The sequence below is a fragment of the Rattus norvegicus genome, chromosome 14 (assembly GCF_021556685.1).
Source record: "Rattus norvegicus strain SHRSP/BbbUtx chromosome 14, alternate assembly SHRSP_T2T, whole genome shotgun sequence".
Classification (NCBI taxonomy): domain Eukaryota; kingdom Metazoa; phylum Chordata; class Mammalia; order Rodentia; family Muridae; genus Rattus; species Rattus norvegicus.
The window spans coordinates 77,094,908-77,118,018 of record NC_141547.1 but is presented as its reverse complement, the minus strand read 5'-3'; the positions used below and the strand labels follow the sequence as shown (position 1 = coordinate 77,118,018).

Genomic DNA, 23,111 nt, shown 5'->3' with positions numbered 1-23,111 from the left:
TATTGCAGTCAGTGAGTCTCCACTGAGCCCCTCTGACCGCCACCTGCTGGACAGACTGGGGCCTCCATAGGCATCTCTACCGACCTGCCACATCCCCCCACACACTTTTTAACCTCAAAGCTAGGGCCTAGGGGCGTGGGAAGCCTCATTTCCTGCCGCTGGGTCCCAGAATTTGTATTCTAAGAAGGACGTGGATCTCAGAAGAGTGGGCCTTCTGCCCTTGTTCCTGCATACTTGCTCCTCTAGAAGAGGCCACAGGGTTGCGAGCTGAGAACTAGAAGTGTATGCCGCATGGCCTACATCTGTGTACAGATGTTTCCTGGGTCACACAATTCCTGCTGAAGCATACGAGTACAGATGTCCAGTGTGCGGCTTAGGTACCCACGAGCTCTTTATTTGCAGAGCGAACATGAGACGTTACATTGGGAGAGTTCACAGTGGGTAAAGGGCTACGTTAGAAAACACAACAGGAGGAGGTTGGGGATTTAGCTCAGTGGTAGAGCACTTGCCTAGCAATCGCAAGGCCCTGGGTTCGGTCCCCAGCTCCGGAAAAAAAAAAAAAAAAAGAAAAGAAAACACAACAGGGCCTGCCTACTGCACGCACAGTCTGAGGGTCAGATCCCTCTACAAGACAGGTTTGGCACATGTTTACTGCTCTATGCATTCCTCACAGCCTCCCAGTGCACTGCAAGCTCTGCCTGTGTGACCCCTCCCGCTGTGCTGAGCTCATGGTCTTTGTTTCAGAACACCTCAACAATAAAATCTTGTCTCGGAAACGACAGTCTTGTCAGGAAACAACAGTGGAGCTGATGGTGGTCACCCTGCTTGTTCACAAAGGTCTGACTATGTGCCATTTATTTCTGACCTACTAAAGAACGCTGAGACCTCTGACATGCCCACCAGACACAACACATTCTGAGAACATGGACGAACACAATCAGGAATAGCTTTTTCTATTTAATTGTCTTACACATTTAGTTTACCTACTGGTGATTTTGTAAACATATACTTTAATGTCAAGATTCAAATTGAAACATAAACATTCTTTTCTTACAAAGATTGTGGACTTATTCTATTTTCAAGGTGCCACATCAGCCCCCCACCAGCCGTCCTGCCCCCTTCCCACAGCACAGGAGTCACATCTGTTCACAGAATAAAAGCTAAAGAAGCCCTGGCTTACCCAAAATTACATTTTCACTTTGCCCACTGGCTAAGAAAACAAAAAACCAAAACTGCACCTGCATTCAGGGCTGTACGTGCAAATGTATCATAACAGGAAAGGAACGAGCCAGTGGGCTTTCTTCCTATCTAGCACATCACCAGCAGACACCACCCACAGGAGCACAGGCTCGGCAACCCCCTGGCCCAGAGCCAGCTCCTCCCCACCCCATCCTCGTGTTCTGCGCAGGGGACATAGCAAAGAGAACCTCCCAGAACTGCCCTGGCAGGGCTGCGTGTGTCGTGGCGCACACCTTCCCTCCTCTGCGCCGCTTAGCAGTGCATCCACACTGCAGTCAGCAGAGCGTGGGGTCACTCTATGTATGGGGTAAGGTCTGCAAATAGCAAAGGGGCATAAAAGAGAACGAAACCACCAAATGCACTGTTCTGATGGCCGGAGCCCTGGCATAGCCAGGGCGAATTACCTCTTGACAGTATCCAGTGCGTCCCAGTGAAGGAGCTAAATGGCGACTCCTCGGCATGGACAGTGGCATCAAGCTCTCTAAGCAGTGCTGAGATGCACTTTTCTTATGCCTGTGGGTGGTCCGCAGCAAGTTTTATTTGCAAAGCAGCATTAGCAAACAGAAGCAATTGCACCGTAAATGAGTAATCTCTAAATTATCGGTAATTATATTTAATGAAATGTCCCTCAAAGTCCCTTTGTTGCCTTCAAGTGACACATTGTAAGGAACCTGCCCCGCTTGCTAAGCTGACTTCTCTGCAGCTTCGGTCTCCTGTTCCGACAGCTTCTCTTCTGACAGAACTGACATCCACGGTGACACTGAGCGCGTGATGCTCTGCTTGGCCAGGTTGTAGTGATTTATGACAGTGTAAAATTTCTCCCGGGCACTGGAGTCTTGCTCCGTGTAGTAGCTCTCCAAGCCTTCTGGGATGCACTGGGTATTCTATAAGACAGGAGACCGTGGAGAAGCAGTAGATACAAGGGCATGCCAGCATGTGTCTGCAGCTACTGTCCCCCAGCAGCTCGTAAGCATCTCCCCTGAGCTTGCAGGGAGAAACACTAGCATGGACAAGAGAGGTGGGGCCTGCCCTCAGAGAGACAGCTGTGTAGAAGATGGCTGTGCTGCAGTGCGCTCCCAGGACAGAGGTAACAGGTGGTGTGCCTCCCTTCACACTCATCTATTAGAAGCAAGGACACTTTTGACACACCTACAATCAACTGAAATAAGAGGAAAGCACTGGGAAAGGCTTTCCTCAGGAGGCAGGGAAATGGCTCAGTGGCTAAAGGTGCTTGCTGTCAAATCTGGTAACCCTAGTTCAACCCTCAGGAGCTTCATGGTAGGAGGAGAGAACTAGCTCCTTCCTGCAGGTTATCCTCCCAGCTGAGCCGTGCAATTAGCATAGCAGCTGGTGACTTCGTTTCTGGCCTGCCTTATAGCCCTATAAGGGCATGTAACTTAACACCAAGCCAGGAGAATCCGAATGGTGGTAACAGCAGCTTTGGGGCTGACTCCCAGTGAACAGCTGTCCCCCCACCAGTGTCCACATCTCCCCTTCTTTGACTGTCCAGAGGACAAAACCCCAGAAGCCACAGGGCAGGGAAAGATGGGACCAGGACTCTAGACGACTGACGCCCTGTACTGCCTTCTATCTGGACTTCTGAGACCAGCACTCAGCACCCCATCCTGTTGAAGACACCGTTCCTCGTGCCCAGCCATCCAAAGCCTGTCCGGCAAGCCTGCACAGATGGGAATCCGAGACCCCGCAGTTGAGTCAGGTAGAAACCTCAGCTACCACCTGTCACTGGGAGTTTTAGACCCAGACAACCATCTGTTTAAGCCTAGGGTAGCTTAGCAGATCTGTGCAGAGGCCGTCTATATTCCAAGTGTCTTCCCGAGGAGTCTGAGTCCAGCCAAGGCCACAGCCCAGGGAGAAGAAAGCCCTTCTGATTTTCACCCACTATACACAGTGCTGTTGCTCTCCCTCAGATGACCTAGTTCCTCCAGCTCTAAACCCAGGTTAGCTCACCAGTGTAAGTGGTCAGGTAGCCCAAGACACCAGCAAGTAGTTTCTAGGAACTTAGTGTTGAGTCTGAAAGCCAAGGGCAGGTCCATGGGACAACCCAATTGGATGCCCTGCCCTAGAGAATGCCCTGAGGATCTCAAGCCTTCTTTCCTTCCTCTTGCAGTGAAGGAAGGGACTGCAGTGTGCACCCACACACAGGCTTCCTTTTTGCTACACCCAGGTCTTTAGAGTACTTTCAGGCCAGTTCTCTCACTGTGAGGTTCATGGCACTCGGTCTGTGTTATAGGTGGAAAAGTGGAGCCCGGGGAGGTGAAGAGGCTTCGTGCAGCAGATATGACAAACATACATGCAGATATGGGAACACGGGTCCAGCTGGGACTTCCCATGATCATTGTCACCGCTACAGAAGGGCCACTCCTCCAGGGTGTCGATCCCAGATTCCCTACTCAGGGGCATAAAGAATGTGAAACAGACATTTCTATCATCTCTACCCACAATGGGTCTAACCTGTTCTTTTCCAGAATCTGCCATCGGCATCTTCAGTCCAGCCAGCACTTGTGAGTTCCTGCCTCCATACACGTGACCTCATGTGTGCACCAGCTCCCATACTGCCAACCCCTCTCAACCCTCAGAGGTAGAAATACAGCACTCAGGGTGGCTCAGACCTGCGCAGAGGGGGCATGAGATGGCACACCTCTAATCCCTGGCTGCTAGGTTCAGTAAGATACCCTATCCTAAAAGAGGACGGGGGAAACTTATTGAGACATAAGATGCAAGTCTTTAACTTGGCCTCAAGTATTTGCACATGCAGTCATGCGTGTGTGCCATGTGTGGGTGTGAATGGAACCAGGATGCAAAGTGCTGTCCTTATTCAGCCAGAGGCCACTGGAGCTGGGATGTCAATCACCCTCTGAATCCAGATTTACTCGACATCACTCTGATACTGCTTGCTGTCTGTCACAAGGCTGAGCATGAAGGATGTTGATGGTGAAAGGAGGCTATGATCATGAAGAGCAGTCATCTGGGCAGCTCTGGAAGCTACTTCTGGAGGGTCCTGTTCTTTCAGAGTAAGCCCTCTCTCCTAAGGACCTCTTCAACACAGAGCCTGCTATGGTGTTGGGCCCGGGGCTGTGGGGAGTGGTCAGCAGGTGGCTAAGAACCTGGCACAGCCTAATCCATGGGCAGTGATTAACTTAGCCCTGCTGGTCACTCACCGAGGTCTGACTGACCTCCTCTCAGGAGGGGTAGAGGGCAGAATATAAAGAATCCCGGTAGAGCTGCCAGCATGCAGGGCTTGCGGGTCATTGCTGTGAGGTCTGGGAAGGTTTGAATGGTAAGATGAGAATATTAACAGTGCGGGGCCCAGTGAGCACTCAGGACCTCGGAAAATACACCCGTGGTTCGAGCCTCAAGGCTACAACCCTAGCAGCTTAGCTTAGACTGTGCCCTGGGTGTCCTTTCTGGGCTGTCATCCCTCAAGCCTCTCCTCAGAAGTGTCTCCACCCCTGATGACGTAGAGACTGATCAGCCCTTGCCTGTGGAGAGGGTCTCAGCAGCTCACTAGTATAAAGCTTAGAAATGCCTGCAGGCTCCCAGGAACGCTGAGCTCTAGTTGAGAAGAGACCACAAAGCAATGGAGGGTACGGCACCCCAGGGGCTAGCACTGCCTACGGCTGAAGGCTACACACAAAACCTAGCTTCAGGGTCAGACCACAGTCCCAGCTGAGATCTCAAGTGGTCTTCAGAGCCCCAGTCCCCTCATCTTTAAAATAGTGCCCTACAGGCTGGCTGCTTCCCCTGTGAGGATGAAAGTCAGGGTGGGACAGCTCAGAAAGAAGCCAGGGTGTGGCCTAAGATGATAAACAGATCAAACACTCCAAGCACCCTCCAGAGCAGTCTAGAGTGTCCTGATACACTGCAGAAGAGAATGGCGAGGTAAGCCAGCTAGGACTGGAGCTGACCAAGCTGCTCTAGCCTGTCACTCTTTCCTGACACACACCCCTTTCCAGTCCTCAGAGAAGTGGGAGGGAGGCTGCATGGAGGACTCCTGTCCAGTCTGGCACACACACAGCACAGGACCCTGCTAAAGTTTTGCATGCATCCTAGACCTGGGGAGCAAGACGCCAGAGCAGGCACGGGCATCTGGCGGCAGCCAGGAAATGGCCCTGCCATCCAGGAGCCTGGCTGAGAGGACACAGGTATTGTCTGACACCTCCCACATAACATGGCCACCAGAAGATGCTGTGAGGCCCTCTGAAAGGCTGATGGTGTTAAGAACCTCAGAAGTAGCTGGGGGCACAGGTCACTCTGTACCCATGTAGAGAGAGATTCTCACACACCCCTTTGGTAAAAGAAAGCAAGTGCAAAGCCTCAGTCACCTGTGAGAATGTCTTGGAAGGAGAATAACTGTCAAGCGGCCTGGGCAGGACTACTGCAGAGTATGGATAGGTGGATAGGGTCTCGCTATAGCCCAGGCTGCTTCCATCTCAGTGCTAGGACGGACACACACACACACACATACACACACACACACACACACACACACACACACACACACACACACACACACACACACACACAACCCTGGTTCTGTCTGCCTTTTAACTGACTCTGCATACTTCTCAGCTTGGGCCATTTGGCTGCTTGGTAGAACTCAGGCTTCTGGGGTTCCCTTTCCACCCAAGCAGATTCCCAGGGCTCAGCTGATACACTTACAGAGGCCCCTAGATAATAAATGCATGCTGAAGAGTGGAAGGAACTTAAGGACATGCCCTTGGGCATGACAAAGTGCCTCTGAACCCTGTTTCTCATTGGTAAAAGGGAAGAGGCACTCCCTTAGGATCTCCAGGTGGCCAGCCAGGGCAGTGTGGCTCACAGATCTCGGGACCAGTCCTCCACCCCTGGAGGTTGATGTGGAACGTACCATGTGCCTGAATACAGAGGAGGAGGAAAGCCTCCCCCACCCACCTAGCTGTGTCATCCAGACAACCACCACCATCACTTGCCACCATTAAAACACTGTTGGAAACTGTACAAGCCCACAGCGATGCACTTCCAGAAGTTCCTAGGGAGTTCTGGATTCCCAAGGAAGTGCAGACCTGCCTTTCATCCGTGTAGATCCCCAGCCTCCTCCCACACCGCCAGGGATCTGATCCAAAGTCAGCCTGGGCCCTGGCCTCCCATCTTCTTCATCATCCCTCTTCTGCACCACCTTCTCCCACAGAACTTGGGTTTGCTGAGTGGAACCACCAGTTTTGGCTTCTCACTGCACTGGGCAAGGAGCCTGCCCCAGACCAGAGAAAATGGGCCAGGCAGAAAACCCAGGACAGCATTGTGGTTGGTGGAGTGCTGGCCCATCATCTGTGACAGTGGCTACAGGAAGGAGCTGTCTCCTACCTATCCTGTTTCCCACAGAGGTGCCACATGCCCCCTATGATGTCAGCCTGAGTCACCCAGCTTCAGGCCAGGTGGTCCTGGTCAGTCCCTCCTGGCCTCCCTAATTCAGTCTTCCTGTCTATCCACTGTCACACTGGTCTGCCTCTCCGTCCCCATTGCGTCAGCCATCCAGACCCTCTCTCCCCTGCCTGACTGCAACAGCCTCTTCTGTCAGCATACTGTCTGCCCCTCTCAATGTCCAGGTGACCTAAGGGATCATCCTCATCACCCTTTTGGGGAGCCTTTGCTAGGAACCCAGGGTGCTGAGCAGTGTACAACCTCGATGTACTTTGGCCACTCTCCCAAATGCCACCAAGCACGCCCCAATCTACCTTCTACTCTCTTCATCTCCTACTTTGCCCTATGTTCCAGAAGCTGTCCCAGGATGGACCACCTTCTAGAAAGGACAGACTCAAGTCCTCACTCAGTATATACATGCCTGCCCTCCTGCCTGTCTCATGTTTCTTGAACCAGAAGGAGTCGGGAAGGTGGGGTCTTTGCTCCTGGGTGTGGCTTAGCACCCTGAGCAACCAGAGTTCTAGAATCCTACAATCGCTACAGGAGGAAGGAAGGGCTGCAAGGCAGGAGCCATGTTAGGACCTTGCAGTGTGTAAGAGGTAGAGGAGGTCCTGTCTGTGGTTCTGTCTACAAGAACTTTCAGGTCTTCTAACTGGCTCTGCCAGGGCATCTCAGCAAAGCCCAGACACATCCATCCAGCAAGGACCCACAAGCGGTACAGGCAGCACCCACTCAGTGCCCGCTCTGTTCACACTTGAGCAGCTCCAAAGCCCGCACAGGGCCATTTCCCATCAGCTCTGGAAAGTTCAGAAGCAGAGCGAGTGAGGCATAGAAGCCTCTCTGCTCTGCTCCATCTCCTACCTCCGCCCTATCTTCCCTCCCTCCAGTTTTGCTTCCTTAGTCCTCTGTGTAAATGCATCTGCACCCACAGTAGGCTCATGGGAAGGAGGCATAGAAGCAGAGAGAACATTTCCATGTGTGCAGGTGCCAACATGGCCTCTGCACAGGAACCCACAGGAGAACCCAAGAGCAACCTGTAGGCAGGGGTCCCTTGGTGTGGCTTGGGGCAGGGCTTTCCTCTTGGTCATTGCACCCCACTCCCGCCAGATACCCGATGGAAGTGTCAGCCTGGCACTTTCTGCCGCAGGGGGCGGGGCGAGCTCTTCCCCAGGGACAAGCCAGTTTCCTCCCAGTGACCCCACTGTGCTTTCTGCCTCCTTGCCTAGCTGCCCAGGCAGGGTCTTCAGCGAGGACCCTCCCATTGAAAGTGCACAGCCTGCTGCTATACGGCCCTAGGATTAGGGAGGAAAGAGGTTCACATCCTGGGGGTCGGGCAATGGGAAACAAGACCTTACCTTCAAGACAAACCCATCAGGGCACGCACGGTCATACTTGTACACTTTGTAGACAACCAGGAAGACGACACAGGTGAGGAAGGCCAGGGCAAAGAGGACCAGCACGGAGACCTGTGGGAAGAGGCAGAGAACGCCCTGGGACTGGGAAGACAGCTGACTGGCAGGGACAAGCAGTCATTCACACGGAAGTTATGTGCGCCTGCGCAAAGAGCTTGGGGAAAATCACCTTGGAGTGGCCATTTTGTATGGCTCTGACTTTTCAACACATCCACAGGTCACCATGTGTTTCAAGCATTTCAGGCTACAAGGAAAGCTCTGTGCACAGACTCGGGAAAGCCTTGGCATTGGCCACATGACTCCCAGACGACTTGGGCCCTTGACAGAGAAGTGGGGCCTGTAGCAGGATCTCAACCCAGGCCACCTCACCCGGAAACACTGCCTGGCAGGAATCCACCCTGCCAGGGAGCCAGCTGCCTGCCTCTCACTAGCTGTCCCTGCCCACAGGGCTGAGTCCGGGAGGTGCTACACACCTGTAACCCGGGCACTTCGGGAGGATCAGAAGTTCAAGGTCATCCCCAAATACATAGCAAATTCAAGGCCAGACTGAGCTAATTGAGATCCTGCCGTAAAATAAAATAAAATAAAATAAAATAAAATAAAATAAAATAAAATAAAATAAAGTAAAATAGCAGGGCTGGCAAGATGGCTCCATCGGTAAAGGCATTTGCCACCAAGGCTGATGCCCTTAGTTCAATCCCAGAGACCCAGTAGGAGAAAACTGACTCTGAAAGCACTCCCATCTCTTTGTCTCTCTATCTCTCTGTCTCTCTCTGTCTCTGTCTCACACACACAGAGGAAATTAATATTGTATTTTTTGTTTTTAATACTCCATTAATGTTTTTTAATATTAAAAAATCATAAAGCAAGGGGAAAATGGTTGTCAGCCTTACAGGTATCTGGAAAGTGACAGAGTACTAGGAAACATGCTCCCAACCCCACAGTGAAATACACAGTGTGTCCAGCACAAGTGTCTGGGGTTGGGGCCCCATTTGGAAATGAGCTTTTGCACATGGGTTGTGTTCAGATGAGGTCATTAGCTTGTCAAGTCTGGTCAGTGTCCTTACAAGAAAAGGAACTGAGGCAGAGACACACACTGGAGGGAACATCATGTGTGGATGGGGCTGGAATAATGCAAGTAGCAGGCCCAGAGACAGTGGTAACTTCACAACGGGACCCTGAGACAGCGTGCCCCACAGACACTTTAACTTCAGACTTCTCTTGCCTCCAGAAACCTGAGGACACTGGGGGTCCCCCGCCCCCCGCAGCCCTTGTGGTGGTTTGTTCATGCAGCCACAGGATTTGTGCTAAGAAGCCCAGGCCACCTTCCTTGAAGACAGTTCCCACACACATTTCTTCTGCAGATACCCCAATCTTTTTTGTGTCTTCTCATTTTCCTACCCTTCAAAGCCCTGGCCAGTCTCCGGACCCCAGGGAGGGTTTGGAACACCCCAGCCTTGTTCTGAACACCAGTTATACGGACAGGCACCAAATAACCAATCACGAGCTCCTTCCTAACTCCAGGGAAGAAAGTGTGTCCCAGTTTGGAGACCTTCATGACCTCCTCTCCTCCCCCACATACACAGCCTCATGAGACAATTGGTAATATTCTAGAACACGGAACAAAATGACAGAGTCAGACGTCTGCAATTCCTCCAGGTTTCGGGGGGCGGGTCTCCTGGAGGCCTTCTCTACAGGGATGAACAGAGAGTCCACCTCCAGGAGAGTTAGACCACCAACTATTCATCCTTCCATCAACAGCAGGACAGAGGAACCAAAAGACACGGATGAGCTAGCCCTTCACAACAGGGGCTGGAAGGAAGACGGCCTGAGAAGGGCACCCCCTTGTGATCCTCAGTCTCTCATCTATGAAACAGAGGTTCCAGCTCCATGCTGATGTTTATGATCTGCAAGAGATCACAGGCAGGCACTCAGTGGGCACACCAAGCCCTTTTACCTAGTGTTACGACCTCCATGCAGAAGCTGAAAACCCTTCACCCTTGGTTCATGACAAAGGCCTAGATATCAAAGATGACAAAGGCCTTCATCTGAGCCATCAGGATACCAGGAGAGCTAGGAACCCGGGAGGGGCCATGAAGGAAGATATATGGAAGCTTCTCACAATAACCCAGTCCAGACACAAACCAGCCTCAGTCATGTTGTGTGTTAACATCATGGGAGCACCATCCAAAACAGTGACAGCGACTATCAGGAATGAGAAATGGACACCAAGATTGCTGAATGGTGCCCGAGTCTCCCTGTACTTGGCCTGAGTGGAAGACATGTGCACAAACAATGGGTGCCACTTGAGGGCAGAATTCCTGTGACCTGGGGCTCCTGAGCTACCTTTTAGGTTTGAATATTAAAGTGTTCACCTAAGACTCATTGCTGAAGACTTAGTCACCAGCTGGTAGAGCTCCTGAGGTGAAAGGGTAATGGTATGGGCGCCATCTTTATCAGGGAGTTACTCCATGGACAAGTTCATAGCTGAATAGACTCAGGAGATGGGGCCTGGTTAGAACAAGGGAGCACTGGGGAAAGGGGGAGGGGAGAGCTTTGAAGGGGCATCTTGTCCCTGGCCCCCTGCCCCATCTCAACTTCCTGGCTGCCATGAGTGAGCAGCTAGGTCTTACACTCTATTATTATCTAGGTCCACCTCTCCATTACAACACTTTGCCTCAGTGCAGCAGTAAAGGTTTTCCACATTAAAACAAACAAACAAAGACATGGCCTTGTCATCCCAGCACTGGAAAGACAGAGACTGGAGGGGACGGCCACCCAACCTAGCATAAACATTGATTTTCTGAGGCAGAGAGAAGCCTGCTCTCCAGAGGAGGTGGTTGGGGCCTGAGAATGACACACAAGGTTGCCCTCTTCCCTCCACACATACACAAGAAACAAACAACAGCCAGATCCCCAGTATTATTTTAGTGACACAAACTGGGCTGAGAGCCTTGCAACCCACCAAGGATCTTGGGATGGAAAGATAACCCGGGTTATCCAGGTGAACCTTCATCACCTCATCCTTGTCCTCCTCAGAGTGTCAGGGTAATTCAGGGACAGGACACAGAGATGGGGACACGAGGGAGAGTGGAATGAAGGTACAGAAAGGCAAGGACCAGATCCCCAGAGCCCCACCAAAGCCTAGGCTGGCACACAGCCCACCTCCAAATGAGTACTTACTAGGCAGGCCTCTGGCACCTAGGACCAACCTAAGAATTGTCCACTCAGCAGACTCAGTGTGAACATGGCTTGCAGGGGTCCAGGTATTTTGGGGTTAATTAAATAAATATTCTCATACACAAGATGAGGAGTATCCGGTATAGCTTTGTCCTTCGTATCCTGAGGAGGCCTAGAGAGCCACAGGCTTCCAGATCAGGCTGACCCTACCCTTCTCAGCCAGGGACAAAACCTAGAGATTCTCTTGACAAGAAGGGATTGACTCACCAACTGCTGTCCTCTGGGCCATTTCCGGGTACAGGGGATATAGTGCCTGGGTCCACGTTTCACTTTGAGACAAGGCCTCATTAAGCTGCCCAGGCTGGCTGTGAACTGGCACTCCTCTTGCCCCAGCCTCACAACTGACTGGAATTGCAGACCCTGCCATGAAGCCACCTACTGCCATAATTTTCAAATCAGACAAGTGTGTGTCAAATCAGAAGGAAAAAGAATACAACAAGGAGTATATGACAGACTGACTAGACTTGTCTCTAGACCAAGCCTGTCACCATCTGCTTTTCTCTTTATGAAGGGGCCTGTGAGACCAAAGCACCTTCAGCCCAGAAGGCCCTACCTTCTCCCACCTTAGGGATCCCTGAATAGTCCGGGAACCTTCTTGGGTGATCTGACATGAGCTACCCAAAGCTACCCAACTCTCAAGAGCTGGCTGACCAGCCTGCAAGTTCCACTGCATCACCCTGGTGTCAACTCAGCACAGGCAAATAAGAAGTGTCACAGGAGAGGCAGGGCACAGAGGCAGCTCTCAGTACTCTGGAGACCTCCTAGAGGAGCATAAGCCTCAAGGGATAGAGTTCATTGGGAGGTGAGAGAAAGGGGAGGTGAAGATCAGAGAGGCTTGCGGTATTAAAAAACATGGTGACTAGTTGCATCATGACCCGGCAGGAGTCGGGACATGAGCCTGCTGACTGAGCCGCCCATGGGCACATCAAGGAGCTGGAGTCTAGACATGTCCTCCGTGTGGCAAGACCCCAGGAAGTAGGTCGATGTGGCTAGGCATCAGAGAAATGCAAATCACACCACAAAAAGATGCCCCACTACACCTACTGGAATGGCTGTACCAAGAGCAGGTGATGTACTGAGGAGACCCTGAAACCCTGAGAGCAATGAAAAACGATGGCCTTGATGTAAGAAACAGTGGCAGTTCCACAACTTATAAACCACAAAATTACCATGGCAACCAGCAATCCTACTCTTGGATATTCACTTAAAAGAATGAAAAACAGGCCTTCGAGTAAAAGTTAATACAAAGAAACACTATGGTTGAGAGGATAAACAAATTGCGGTATGTCCATACAACAGAATATTACTTGGCCTTCAAAAGGAATGAAGTTCTGATTCAAACTACAACAGATGAACCTTGACTATTTGATGCTGAGCAAAAGTCAGATATGGAAGCTTGCACAGTGTAGGTCCCACTTCTGTGATGGGTCCAACAAAGGACACCATGGGAGCAGAAAACTGCTGAGTGCTGTAAGGGGCTGTAGGGAGGTGGGGTTCATAGCTTCGTGGTTTCAGTCAGCTTCTGCGATAATGAAGTGTTCTGAAACGTGACAGCATGACAGTTGGCAACTGTTTAATGTCACTAAACTGTACTTTGAAATGGTGAGTTTTGTATCTGTATTTTACCACTATCTCTTAAGTGGACCAGAGGAGGAAAGCAAGAATCTGAGTGTGTCCCTGGATTCTGGTATCTCCAAGCTAGAGCAGCCCTGTGCAGGAGGTCAGCAGAATCTGAGGAGCATTACCTAGAAAGGAACATCGAGGAATGGACTGTGTCCCTTGGTGAGACTGAGGTGGCAACAGGGCTCAGGGTGTGACCCAGTGAGGATGATGGTGAGGAGAGGGGGCTCAAGGTGTGGCCCAGTGAGGAGGATGGTGAGAAGAGGGGGTTCAGGGTGTGACCCAGTGAGGAGGATGGTGAGGAGAGGGGCCTCAGGGTGTGGCCCAGTGAGGATGATGGTGAGGAGAGGGGCCTCAGGGTGTGGCCCAGTGAGGATGATGGTGAGGAGAGGGGACTCAGGGTGATCCCAGTGAAGCAGGGAAGGACACTTAGACCCAGCGTGATGGCCAAGCAGTGCTGGAATCTCCCCCACTTAACCTTCTGCCTTTCACCAAAGTGTTCCCGTCTATGTATGGGTCACAGTCCTCCTCCAACTGCCAAGGCAGTGGCTCTCAGAGCACTTCCCACCAGGCACAAAGCAGCAGAATCCTAGCCAGGAACAGCGGGGGAAACATTCACAACCCCACAGACACGGAGTGGGTGTCCTAGAATGTGGGTCTGAGTCCTGTGTTCATCTCTGTTACAGCTGACCTTGGGGCTCCTCCTCAACGAGAAGAGCAAGGGCAAGAAGGACAAGGCTCAAAACAGGCCCAGGCTGAGCAGGTCGATGGTGCTAGGTCACTTGCAGTCTCTGTCCTCCATCCCTCAGGGGGAAGGGAAAGGAACGAAACCTTTTGCTGACTAATACAGTACAGGAAAAGAAAGAGGGAAAAAAAATCTCTCAAGAGAATGAATCTTGAAACCTCCAAGTGTTTACAGAACTAAATATTTTAGGTACCAGAGAGAAGAGAACACAGACGAATACACAACACCCCAAAGTGATTCAACCCGTGCATTATTAAAGTTGGGAAGAAGCCCCCACTCCATAGCTACACCCCGAATCTGTGAATTCGCAGCTGCAGGCCTGGGTGCTCCTGGCCACAGGTCATCAGGGCATTTCAACGAATTTCTAAGGTCTCTCTTCCTACCATGAATGAACACCTCTTCCCTCGCCATACTCTACTGGATGTAGAAAAATTACATCACCGTTTATAAACAGTTAACAAGTGTGACTTAGGACCTGCCATGGGGATTATTAGACAGTGTGCAGAGCAGGCACACAGGAAGCTCAAGGTCATTAAGGACGAGGGAGAAAGAAACAAACCACCCACAGCATCCTTTGCAACAGCATGCCAAGGGACAGCTGCACTGCAGCATCCACTGACAGCTTTGAGGACCATCCTTAAGTGGCCTCTCCTAAGATATCCTGCCGGCTCCTCACTGACCTTGAAAGGCGGGCCTGAGAGGGCTGTGGCTCCATCCCCAAACCCGTAACTGGATGGGGAAGGGATAGTATGTGGACCTCAGAAGACAGCCCTCTTCACCCTGACAGCCACAAAGCACGGGAAGCAGAAGAGCCCGGCAAAATCTTCCCCAAATCTGCCTCATTGTGGAGCATCTGTCTTCCAGGACAGCAGCCTACCTGCACAAGTGGGAGAGCACAGTTTTGTTTTGGTTTTTTTTTTTTTTAATGTTGAAGTTTAGCTCATTTGAGCAACATCCTAGCCTACATTTACTCTCAGTGTAAAAACACCTCTGATTAATTAAATGGCTGCTCTCCCCGTTGACTCAAGCCTCATTGGAAGCCTAGGCTTTTGGCTGCCACGGGGTGATTCATCTTGCTATCCCTGTGTAGCAATCTTATGAAGCCTACTCCATGCCCCCTGCACCAGCTGTTACCTAGCAACCAACCTAGCAACCTTGCAGCCGAGAGTTTAACCCTTCAGTGATAACCACAGTATAATATCCAAAAAGACACTTGGTTTCAAGGGTGTCCTCTGAAGTTGAGATGGGTCATACCTTACCAATACAAATAAAGGACAAAGAGGCTCCCACGTGCACACAACTTGTCTCTTGCTTCAAGGTCTTAAAGGCGGGATCTCCTTCCCTGGATTTACACACATATAGAAGAAAAGATCCAAACTATCACTGTCAGAATGGTATGCTGTTCCTACTACCACCGTGAATAATCCCTGGTGGGAGACTCAGAGGGTGGGCCCTTGATTCCAGATATCCTGTTCTTCCCCAAACCCCCATGTTCAAAAAAGACCCCCAACCTTTAGCCAGTTGAGGCTATTGTGCACGGCAGGCCCATGGCCTATTGGATGTGTGCACTCAGGGACATGGACAATATCACTAAGTCTTAAAGGCCAAGAGAACATTCCAGAAGGGTGGACAATCTTAGCATCTCTAAAGGGCTCCAGCCCTCCAAATGTCTCTGCTGCTGTACCAGACTGTGCCCTCCATTAAGAAAAGCACAGAACCTCAGGAGACATTAATCCAACTGTAGACCTGACTAAAATGAATGTTGCCTGGGTGCAATCTTGTGGAATTCCCAGGTGAGGAACTCACTTTCTGGTTTGGAAGCATCTCAGAGCTGACAAAAGCAAGGGGTGCCCTAAGACCATGGATCCGTCCTCTAAGTCAGCTCTCAGTGCCCTCAGGACACTGCTCGCCTAGTGTGCTCAGAGGAACCAGCCCTTGCAGCTGAGTTGCGGGGATCCTACCCTGCTTCTGCCATTTCCTGACTAAGGCTGGTCATCTGCTGATCCTGTGACAACTGCCCAAGTGTCCCCTATAGAGAGCACATACACGTCCATGGCCCAGTAAAAAGGCTAGATCAGGAGAGCTACCTGGCTGTTAAGGAGCCCACAGGGACACCCTAGAAATCATGCCAAACCCCTTTCACAGGAGTCTACCAGAATGATGGATGAGTCACTCATTTACTTAGCCAGCTCTTACTGAGAGTGCGGTAAGCGCCAGAGAGATGGTATCGAGGACTCCGACAGTGCTGGCACAGGCTACTCATAAGTGCTGTCTGCACACACAGGCCTCACACCTTCATTTTTGGCCAATATTCCTATCTCAGGGGGCTGCTATGGCCTGGTTTCCTTTTTCAAGGTCATGAAGCGGGTCAAGGGGCCTCTGCTTCATGAGATCAACTCTTCAGAGCCTGCTTGGGATAGCAGATCACAGGGCCCATGCCCAGAGAGAGGTGTAGACTAGTCCAGCTTCTTAAAAGAGGACAGACAGCTGGAGGAGCTGGGGCTGGGATTTGTGACACAGAGACAAAACATGAGAAGAAAAAGGACACTCATCAGGAGTGCCATCCGGTTCAGCTGCTGGAGCAGGAAGGAGACCCGGGTTCTGTGGGGTGGTAGGCATTGGACAGGGTCTAAGTCAATAGGGGAAGGGATGTAGTGAGTGACATCCTTGCAAACCTGTGTCCTCTAATGCCACAAGCCAAGAGCAGGCTTCCTGAGCTCAAGCTCTGTTTCTACCTCCGCCTGATTAACCCGGAGAGAGGGATGACATCCTACTTCCTGAATCGTTTGTGGCATCAACAAGATTAAAAGCTTGCTTCTGTAAGCCCCACCTCCTGGCAGAGGGCAGCAGGAACTCATCTCTGGGAACCTCAGTGTAAAAGGAGAGAGAGGGGGACAGATTCCTGCCTGGGGCTGGAGCTCAGATAATGGGCGTTCATAATGAAGTACTGGTTTTAGAGCCCAAGATGAGGGGAGTCCCAGCCATCCTAGGGGTAAGTCATAAAAAAGGCACAGAAGCTAGGCTTAGGGAAACACTGACAGCCGTGTGTGAGACCAGGCAATACTGCAGTGTAGAGCAATCCTCTAGTGGGTCCCCATTGTATCCCGTATCTTCCCAGACACCCGGGAGAAAGCAAGAGAGGTGAGGTAGGCCTCCTGAGACCAGAGGCCTGCCACTGAGATGGTAGAGACTGTCTGAGGCCTTCCTGCGTCTTCTGAGCCCTAAGGTTCTGGCAACAGAAGCCAGGTTACCATGCAGAGGCCCAGCCGTGGCTGCCTAGAGCCCTGGGGCCAAATCTGCGTCACTTGTGCCTCAGGCAAGGGACCTAGGGACCTGTCTCAGGTGAGAATGTGAGAAAAACACAAACCAAGAACGCCAAAGGGGCCAGAGCCCAGCACTTGGAGACACTCAACAGATGGAGAGGATATTTGGCTACCATACTACTCTTTGACCTAAGGTGTAATAGGGACAAAAATCTAATCAGACACAAGAAACCAGGACATGTTTAGGCAAGATGACATTCAGACAGTGTGGTTTTGACATTCAGGTCTGCTCCTGTACTTGATCTCAAGAGCCCATGATGCTGATGAGAAAAAAAAAAAAGGCAAAAGATGATAACCATGCTAATTCCATAGTAGAACAGAGATGCTGACCTCAAGGCTGACCTCAAGTCAACCCATCTTAATACTGGTCATGAACCTCAAACATGTTAAGAGCTACCCCTGATTCAGGAAGAGCAGCTCAGCATACCTGACACCCTTCCACACCCACAGAGATGCAGACACAGACCTCTGCACTTCTGGACCTCAGGCCCCTATTGGAAAAGCATAACTGTTACTAGCAGGGAAGAGGAAGGAGGCTGGAAAAGTCAAATGCATCACCTGTGCCTCAGGCAAGGGGCCTAGGGACCTGCCTCAGGTAAGCATGTGAGAAAAACACAGACCAAGAACACCAGATGGGACAGAGCCTGGCACACAGACACACTCAACAGATAGAGTGAATATCTGGGTACCATACTACTCACTGACCAGCAACACCAGGGACACAGAGGGTAGTGACACGCATGGAACTCATTTTACCAGGAAGAACCCAACATCAGTGAGAAGCAACAGGAAGCAGAAGGGAGTTTGTATTACAAACTCCATGAAAACACTATGCTTTCCTGGATTCCCTTGCAGCTATGAACTAGGGTTGGTCCTGCAGTTGGTTCTGTAGTGTGTGTTCCCACGGTCACCCAAGAACTAAGCAAGAGATAATATAGATGCTCTTCAATGTGCCAAAGAGTAGGTCTGCACCGGCACACCCGTGAGGGGGTTGCGCATATATCCTAGTGGATGGCCGTCCATCTATCCAAGACCACTGATTAAGGTCTGAGGATGGCTTCCAACTAACCCCTTTGAATCTGAGCCAGAGGCACCATGTTTATTTTCTCTTACATCTTTCCTGAAGAGTGGTGTTGCCGGAACACCAACGCCCCAGCTCGTTCCTCAGCAGAGAGCAATTTAGAGGACACGCACCCTTGTTGTGGGAAAGGCTCCTCCCACCAGAGCTCACTGGTACTCAGCCCTTGCAGCAGCCATTGCTGGAGGTAGCAGAAGGTGAAGAAGGATTGGAGGTTGAACACACGGGCTCTGCAGCCGGGCAGACTCTGGTCATGGCTCTGCCGTAGAGAGCTGGGACCAATGAGCTTGCTGTCCCCCCCACCCCCGTCCCTATAAGGTGGGAAGTAGGAGAGCCTAGCGCCCCAAATCTATAGGAGACAGGCTTGAAGGCCAGCCCTAGTTCATATGGGAGACCAACCCAGTGAGCAGCAGTACCCACTCTCTCATGAGGTGGGACCCTGTTCATTTTGGGAGCCTTGGAGGAGCCTGCATAGGCACAGGGCCCTGTCTGGGTAGGTAGGTGTTAGTGTCTTGGGCTTTCAGCTTCCTTCCTGCGACTGTCAGGCAAATATTTCCATGTTGGGCAAATGTTTGATCATGTTTATTGCCTTTGCCTAAAGGGAAGTTCATGGGTAGGTTTTCCCTATTGTAAAAATAAACAATGTCTGATTATTTTGGAGGAAGAGGCAAAGAAAAAGGAAAAACTTAAAAAAAAAAAAAAAAAGCAAAAACAAAACCCCGGAGAGCCAGCCAGCTGGGACTGGAAGCTGTTGGCTTTGCACAGCCTAGATAAGTAGAAACACATCCTGTTCCTGCCCCTCTAACTCTCTGCAGCCTGGCAGACGCCTCCCGCCTCCCGGCCTGAGGGCAGCAGCTCAGCCTGGACCACTCACCTTAAACCTCTCGGTGACACCCTCGGTGATGCTGACGGTGAACTCGGCTATCTTGGGAGGACGCGCTTTTCCTTTCTTGCGGTCAGGTTCATATTCGGTCTTAGTTTTCACAACGACCTTAGCCAGGAAACAGAGAGGTGTATGGTCAGCGGTGAGCCAGATGTGTTCAGGCGCACCTGCCCTGAGCTGGTGGGTCTGGGACTCTCAAGTTCTAGATACCCACCATTCCTCCAGGCAGTGAGAACAGCTTCCCTGAGAACTCTCCGTGTAGGCACTTTCAGAGACATTGCTATTCATGGGCCATTAGCCGTCCCAGGAAAAATACAGAACTGGGGGACATAGAAGTGATGCTCACTGGCCAAAGCCACAGGAATACTGGCTGGCAGACCGAGCACCCAGTGTAGAAGAGCGCTGGCACCCAAGGGCGAGGGCCTGGAAACAAATTTCTCTTGGAGTGTGGAGGGTCTCTCTTTCTTTCTTCCCCCACCACTCTCTCCTGGGAACCTGGGAACCCATTCATCTGTCCTGCACAAACTTCCCTGCAGCCCTACCAACTTGACATCAAACTGGGAACGCACGCTAAAGCTACAATAACATTCCCATCTCGGTCTCCCCCAGCTTTGCCTCTGTTGGAGATCCATTGCCTTTCTGCTTCCCTTGCACGGGGAGAGTGAGGTCGAGGAGTTACCAACCTCTAATCCCCAAACTCACTCCCCAGAGCAGGTGCCCAGCAGTGGCTATGGGCTAGGAGAGAACCAACCACCCCCAGCACTTCTGGAGGGAGAATATCCTTCATCGTTCCATGGTTTAAGAGACACTCACTTGCCGGGACAATAGGACAAGCAGAACTGAGTGACTCAGAACAGGCCCCGAGCAAATGACTGGGGGACTCTCCAGCCATGACCTGTGTGGCCAGCCTCAAATGTGGTCTTAGTGAAAGCAGCCTATACCTGTCACTGAAGCAGAGAGCCCTGAGCTTCAATGTATTCTGTCAAGTTTTACTTCACTCTCCTGAAGTAGACAGGGGGTGTCCAACTCCAAGGCGTCATGTTCCAAGGCAGCACTGAGCACTGCCCTGCCATCCTCACATGCCAACTGCATCCATGTAGCCTTGTGACCTTGAGCACATTTTTTTTGAATCTACTTCATTTGACCATGAGTACAGAAGGCTTCTTCATGTCTTATTCATACCTGGTTATAAGGCCCATGTCATCTGGAACTGTAAGAGTGAGGACTTCTGTGATCACTTAGCCCACCTAAATTCAAACCGTACCCACCACTAATGGACAGGTGACCTTGGACAGGTCTAAAAAAACCTTCTAGTCTGGTCTTCATTGCTGTGTCTGTCAAATGAGGGGCAATGGTCGTGCTTGCCTCGCGAGACGTGGGCATGTTGGAGTTTAACCTAGGAAGTGCTCAGGACAATGCCTGGTGTGGCAAGTGTCCCTAATTGATGTTAGGCAAGGCTAAGTCCCTGACGTGTGGCAGCCCTCAGCGCCAGTGCATATTTTCAGGTGGGTGCAACCTAGTTTTCCAAAGTCACATCCCCCACCTCTCTGAATCATGTCAGGTGGGAGAGGTGCCCAGTTAGAAGCAGAGTGAAATAAGCAAGAAGGATAGAAACTTCAAGGAGGCCGGTGACCTTCAGCATGATGACCTTGGGTGCCTGAGGTGAACTCTGAGAATCTGTCTCCTCTTTGGTGACTTCGGAAGCCTTCTAGCTCAAGGACCTGTTCCCATGGGAATATCCTTTTCTGGAGCATCCCCATCAGTCACCTCAAGAGAGGAGAGACTCAGTCCATTAGCCACTTAGCCTACTCCTGGGCAACAGGACTAGCTGGCAGAGTGTGGGAGCTGCCTGAAACCCTCCGTCTTGTGGTCAGCCATGCCAGGCAGTTTGGGAATGGAACACACTGAGGGCAAAAGAGGGTGCTTGGGCTGAGCTGAGGGACTCGCCTGATAGAGCTGCTGCTCCAGGACACAGAGTTCCTGGCACAGGCTTCTGGTGCTCCTTGGCTACATGTATCAAGGCGGGAGGGTTCGGGAGATAGGAACCAAGCCCTGACAGCCCACCACAGGGTGGAGGTCAAAGACTCAACAGCCCCGTTGTTCTTATGAAAGCCATTCTGGACAAACAGCCGTGGCATGGGGTACACAGGTTCATGGCACTCAGTGGATGAACAGCTGATTTCCCTTTCTCAAAGGGAAACACCTGCTGGCAGCCCCCCTTCCCTGCTCCCAGGTTGCCATCTCCCCCACCCCACCCTCAAAGAAACACACACACACACACACACACACACACACACACACACACACACACACACAAAAACCCAGACAATAGAATTCGGGGGATGAAACCAGTTTGAGAAGCTAAGCTTAGGAGTGAAAGAAACCTCCACCAGCCACCATCGAAGACCCACTGAAGGTCTCTTCTATACCCCATTCTATTGCTGCCCAGTGAACACAGAACCTGGAGCCAGAGCCTCTTTATCGGGAACGAAATGAAGGCATCCGGGAATAGTGAGCAAGCTCCTTTGTGTGTTTGGACTGTAGATGCAGGGCGTGTAGCTTAACATTAGTATGAGGTGATGCTATCTACTTACTACTTGAAGGGTAGAATTTGCTTTTAAACATTATGGCTTGAGAATGGCTTTGTTGGAGCAATGATACCTCACTGGATGCAGTGTTTAAGAGAGGAATCTTTAAGTCAGGGTAAAAAAAATACAATCAGGATAAAGATGGTCCACTAGCCTTGCTGAGCTCGAGCTCAGATCTTGAGATGTCACAAAAGGAACAAAGAGGAATGAGCACACACCCAGTGAGGCAAGTGGAGCTGAAACCCTGCACGACAAGGAAGGCACAAGGACCAGCTCACTCCTGACCCCCTAGACTATGGTACCAACCAGCAACGCTCACGAGACTCCCCCAAATCAAGAGGGGGGTACTTTCACTGAGGAGTCTTGCCAGACAAAGGTGTCATCCAAGGCGGGGGGCCTCCAACATCAGCAAACCCGTAATCACGAGGGTACATTGTGCTCGCCCTACCTTCCTCCTCCAGGCTGAGCCCGCCTCCACCTCTCAACACGCACAAGGCGTTTCTTTTGTTTCAGTTGCAGCTGAAGATTTAGGGGTACACACTCAGCAGCGCGGGAAGGTCGGGGGCTCATACCTTATCTGGGGGTGGGAACTGCAGCTGGTTGACATCGAGGGGCGTCATCAGAGGAATGGTGTCGAAGCCATCCTCCAGCAGTGGCTGCTTTGTGCCCTTCTCTGCAAAATTGTTCCCCAACTTCACCATGGCTGCGAAAGACACGAGGCTGCGGCCTGCGGAGGGAGGGCCGCGCGGGGATCAGTGCGAGCCTTAGCCCAGCCGGCTGGGGTGGGGCACAGCCAGGAGGACTCTGCACACCCACCCGCTGTCCCCGCATCCGCCGTCCCTGCCTGATCTCCCCAGAGAGGTGGCAGGGACACGGCAATCGCAGTTAGATCAGAGTCTCAGGCTGTGTATTGACTGACATTTCTAGACTCCCATCCCGCAGGGCGCATCACAGCCGAGTGAGGGGACGCCACCCGTGTCCAGCCTTTCTGGACGCGTCCCCTGTCCAGCGGCGCTGGCCTCCTGCGGGTCTCCCGCGGCCCTTGCTTCAGAGATGCTCTGCTGCCCGCCCCGCTCGCCACCCGCACTCACCCCACGCCTGGCTCCAGCAGATCTGGGCTTCAAGCGCGCTCCGAGGCTCCGCGTCGCCCGCTCCCGCGCACAGCAATGGCGGAGGCGGCGCCGCGGCCGGGGGATCAGCGATTGGGTTCTGTGCCTCCCGCCTCCGCGCGCCTCCTCCTTCCTGCCGTTCCCGGGGGCCGCGCGCGGGAGTGCGCGTGGGGCCGCGCCGATGCGCCTCCGCCTTGACGCAGCGCCGCCCGCGCGCGGATCGGTCGCACAAAGGAGCACGCGGCTGCGGTGGGGGTCCCCGGGGGACCCCGCGCGCGCCCCGACCGGAGGAAGGAGAACCTGAGACTCCCGATGCCTGACTAAGGGAATACCCGGGCGGGCTGCGCAACCCCGGGGCGGCGGCTGAACGCCGGGCGATTGGGAGGAAAGAAGGGAAGGGAAGGGAGGAGGAGATGCTGGGAAGCCAGGGAGCCCCAAAGGTGGATGAACACAAGG

General features: G+C 52.0%; 1 protein-coding gene across 1 annotated transcript; it reads right to left on the bottom strand.

Moving 5' to 3' along the window:
- Positions 1-944: 944 nt before the first annotated feature.
- Nsg1 (neuronal vesicle trafficking associated 1) lies at positions 945-22,687 on the bottom strand. Its single transcript, NM_024128.4, has 5 exons — positions 22,638-22,687; positions 22,119-22,273; positions 18,950-19,066; positions 8,013-8,123; positions 945-2,123 (listed from the first exon to the last, which is right to left on the bottom strand). Exons 2-5 carry the CDS (start codon positions 22,245-22,247, stop codon positions 1,923-1,925), a joined length of 558 nt encoding a protein of 185 aa, NP_077042.2. The 5' UTR covers positions 22,248-22,273; positions 22,638-22,687; the 3' UTR covers positions 945-1,922.
- Positions 22,688-23,111: the final 424 nt, after the last annotated feature.

Excerpts from the sequence above, each read along its gene's own strand:
- Nsg1 (NM_024128.4), bottom strand. The coding sequence starts at position 22,247 with ATGGTGAAGTTGGGGAACAATTTTGCAGAGAAGGGCACAAAGCAGCCA. Across the intron at positions 19,067-22,118 it reads AGTTCCCACCCCCAGATAAG|GTCGTTGTGAAAACTAAGAC; the intron begins GTATGAGCCCCC and ends TTCCTGGCTAAG. Across the intron at positions 2,124-8,012 it reads CTGATGGGTTTGTCTTGAAG|AATACCCAGTGCATCCCAGA; the intron begins GTAAGGTCTTGT and ends CCTGTCTTATAG.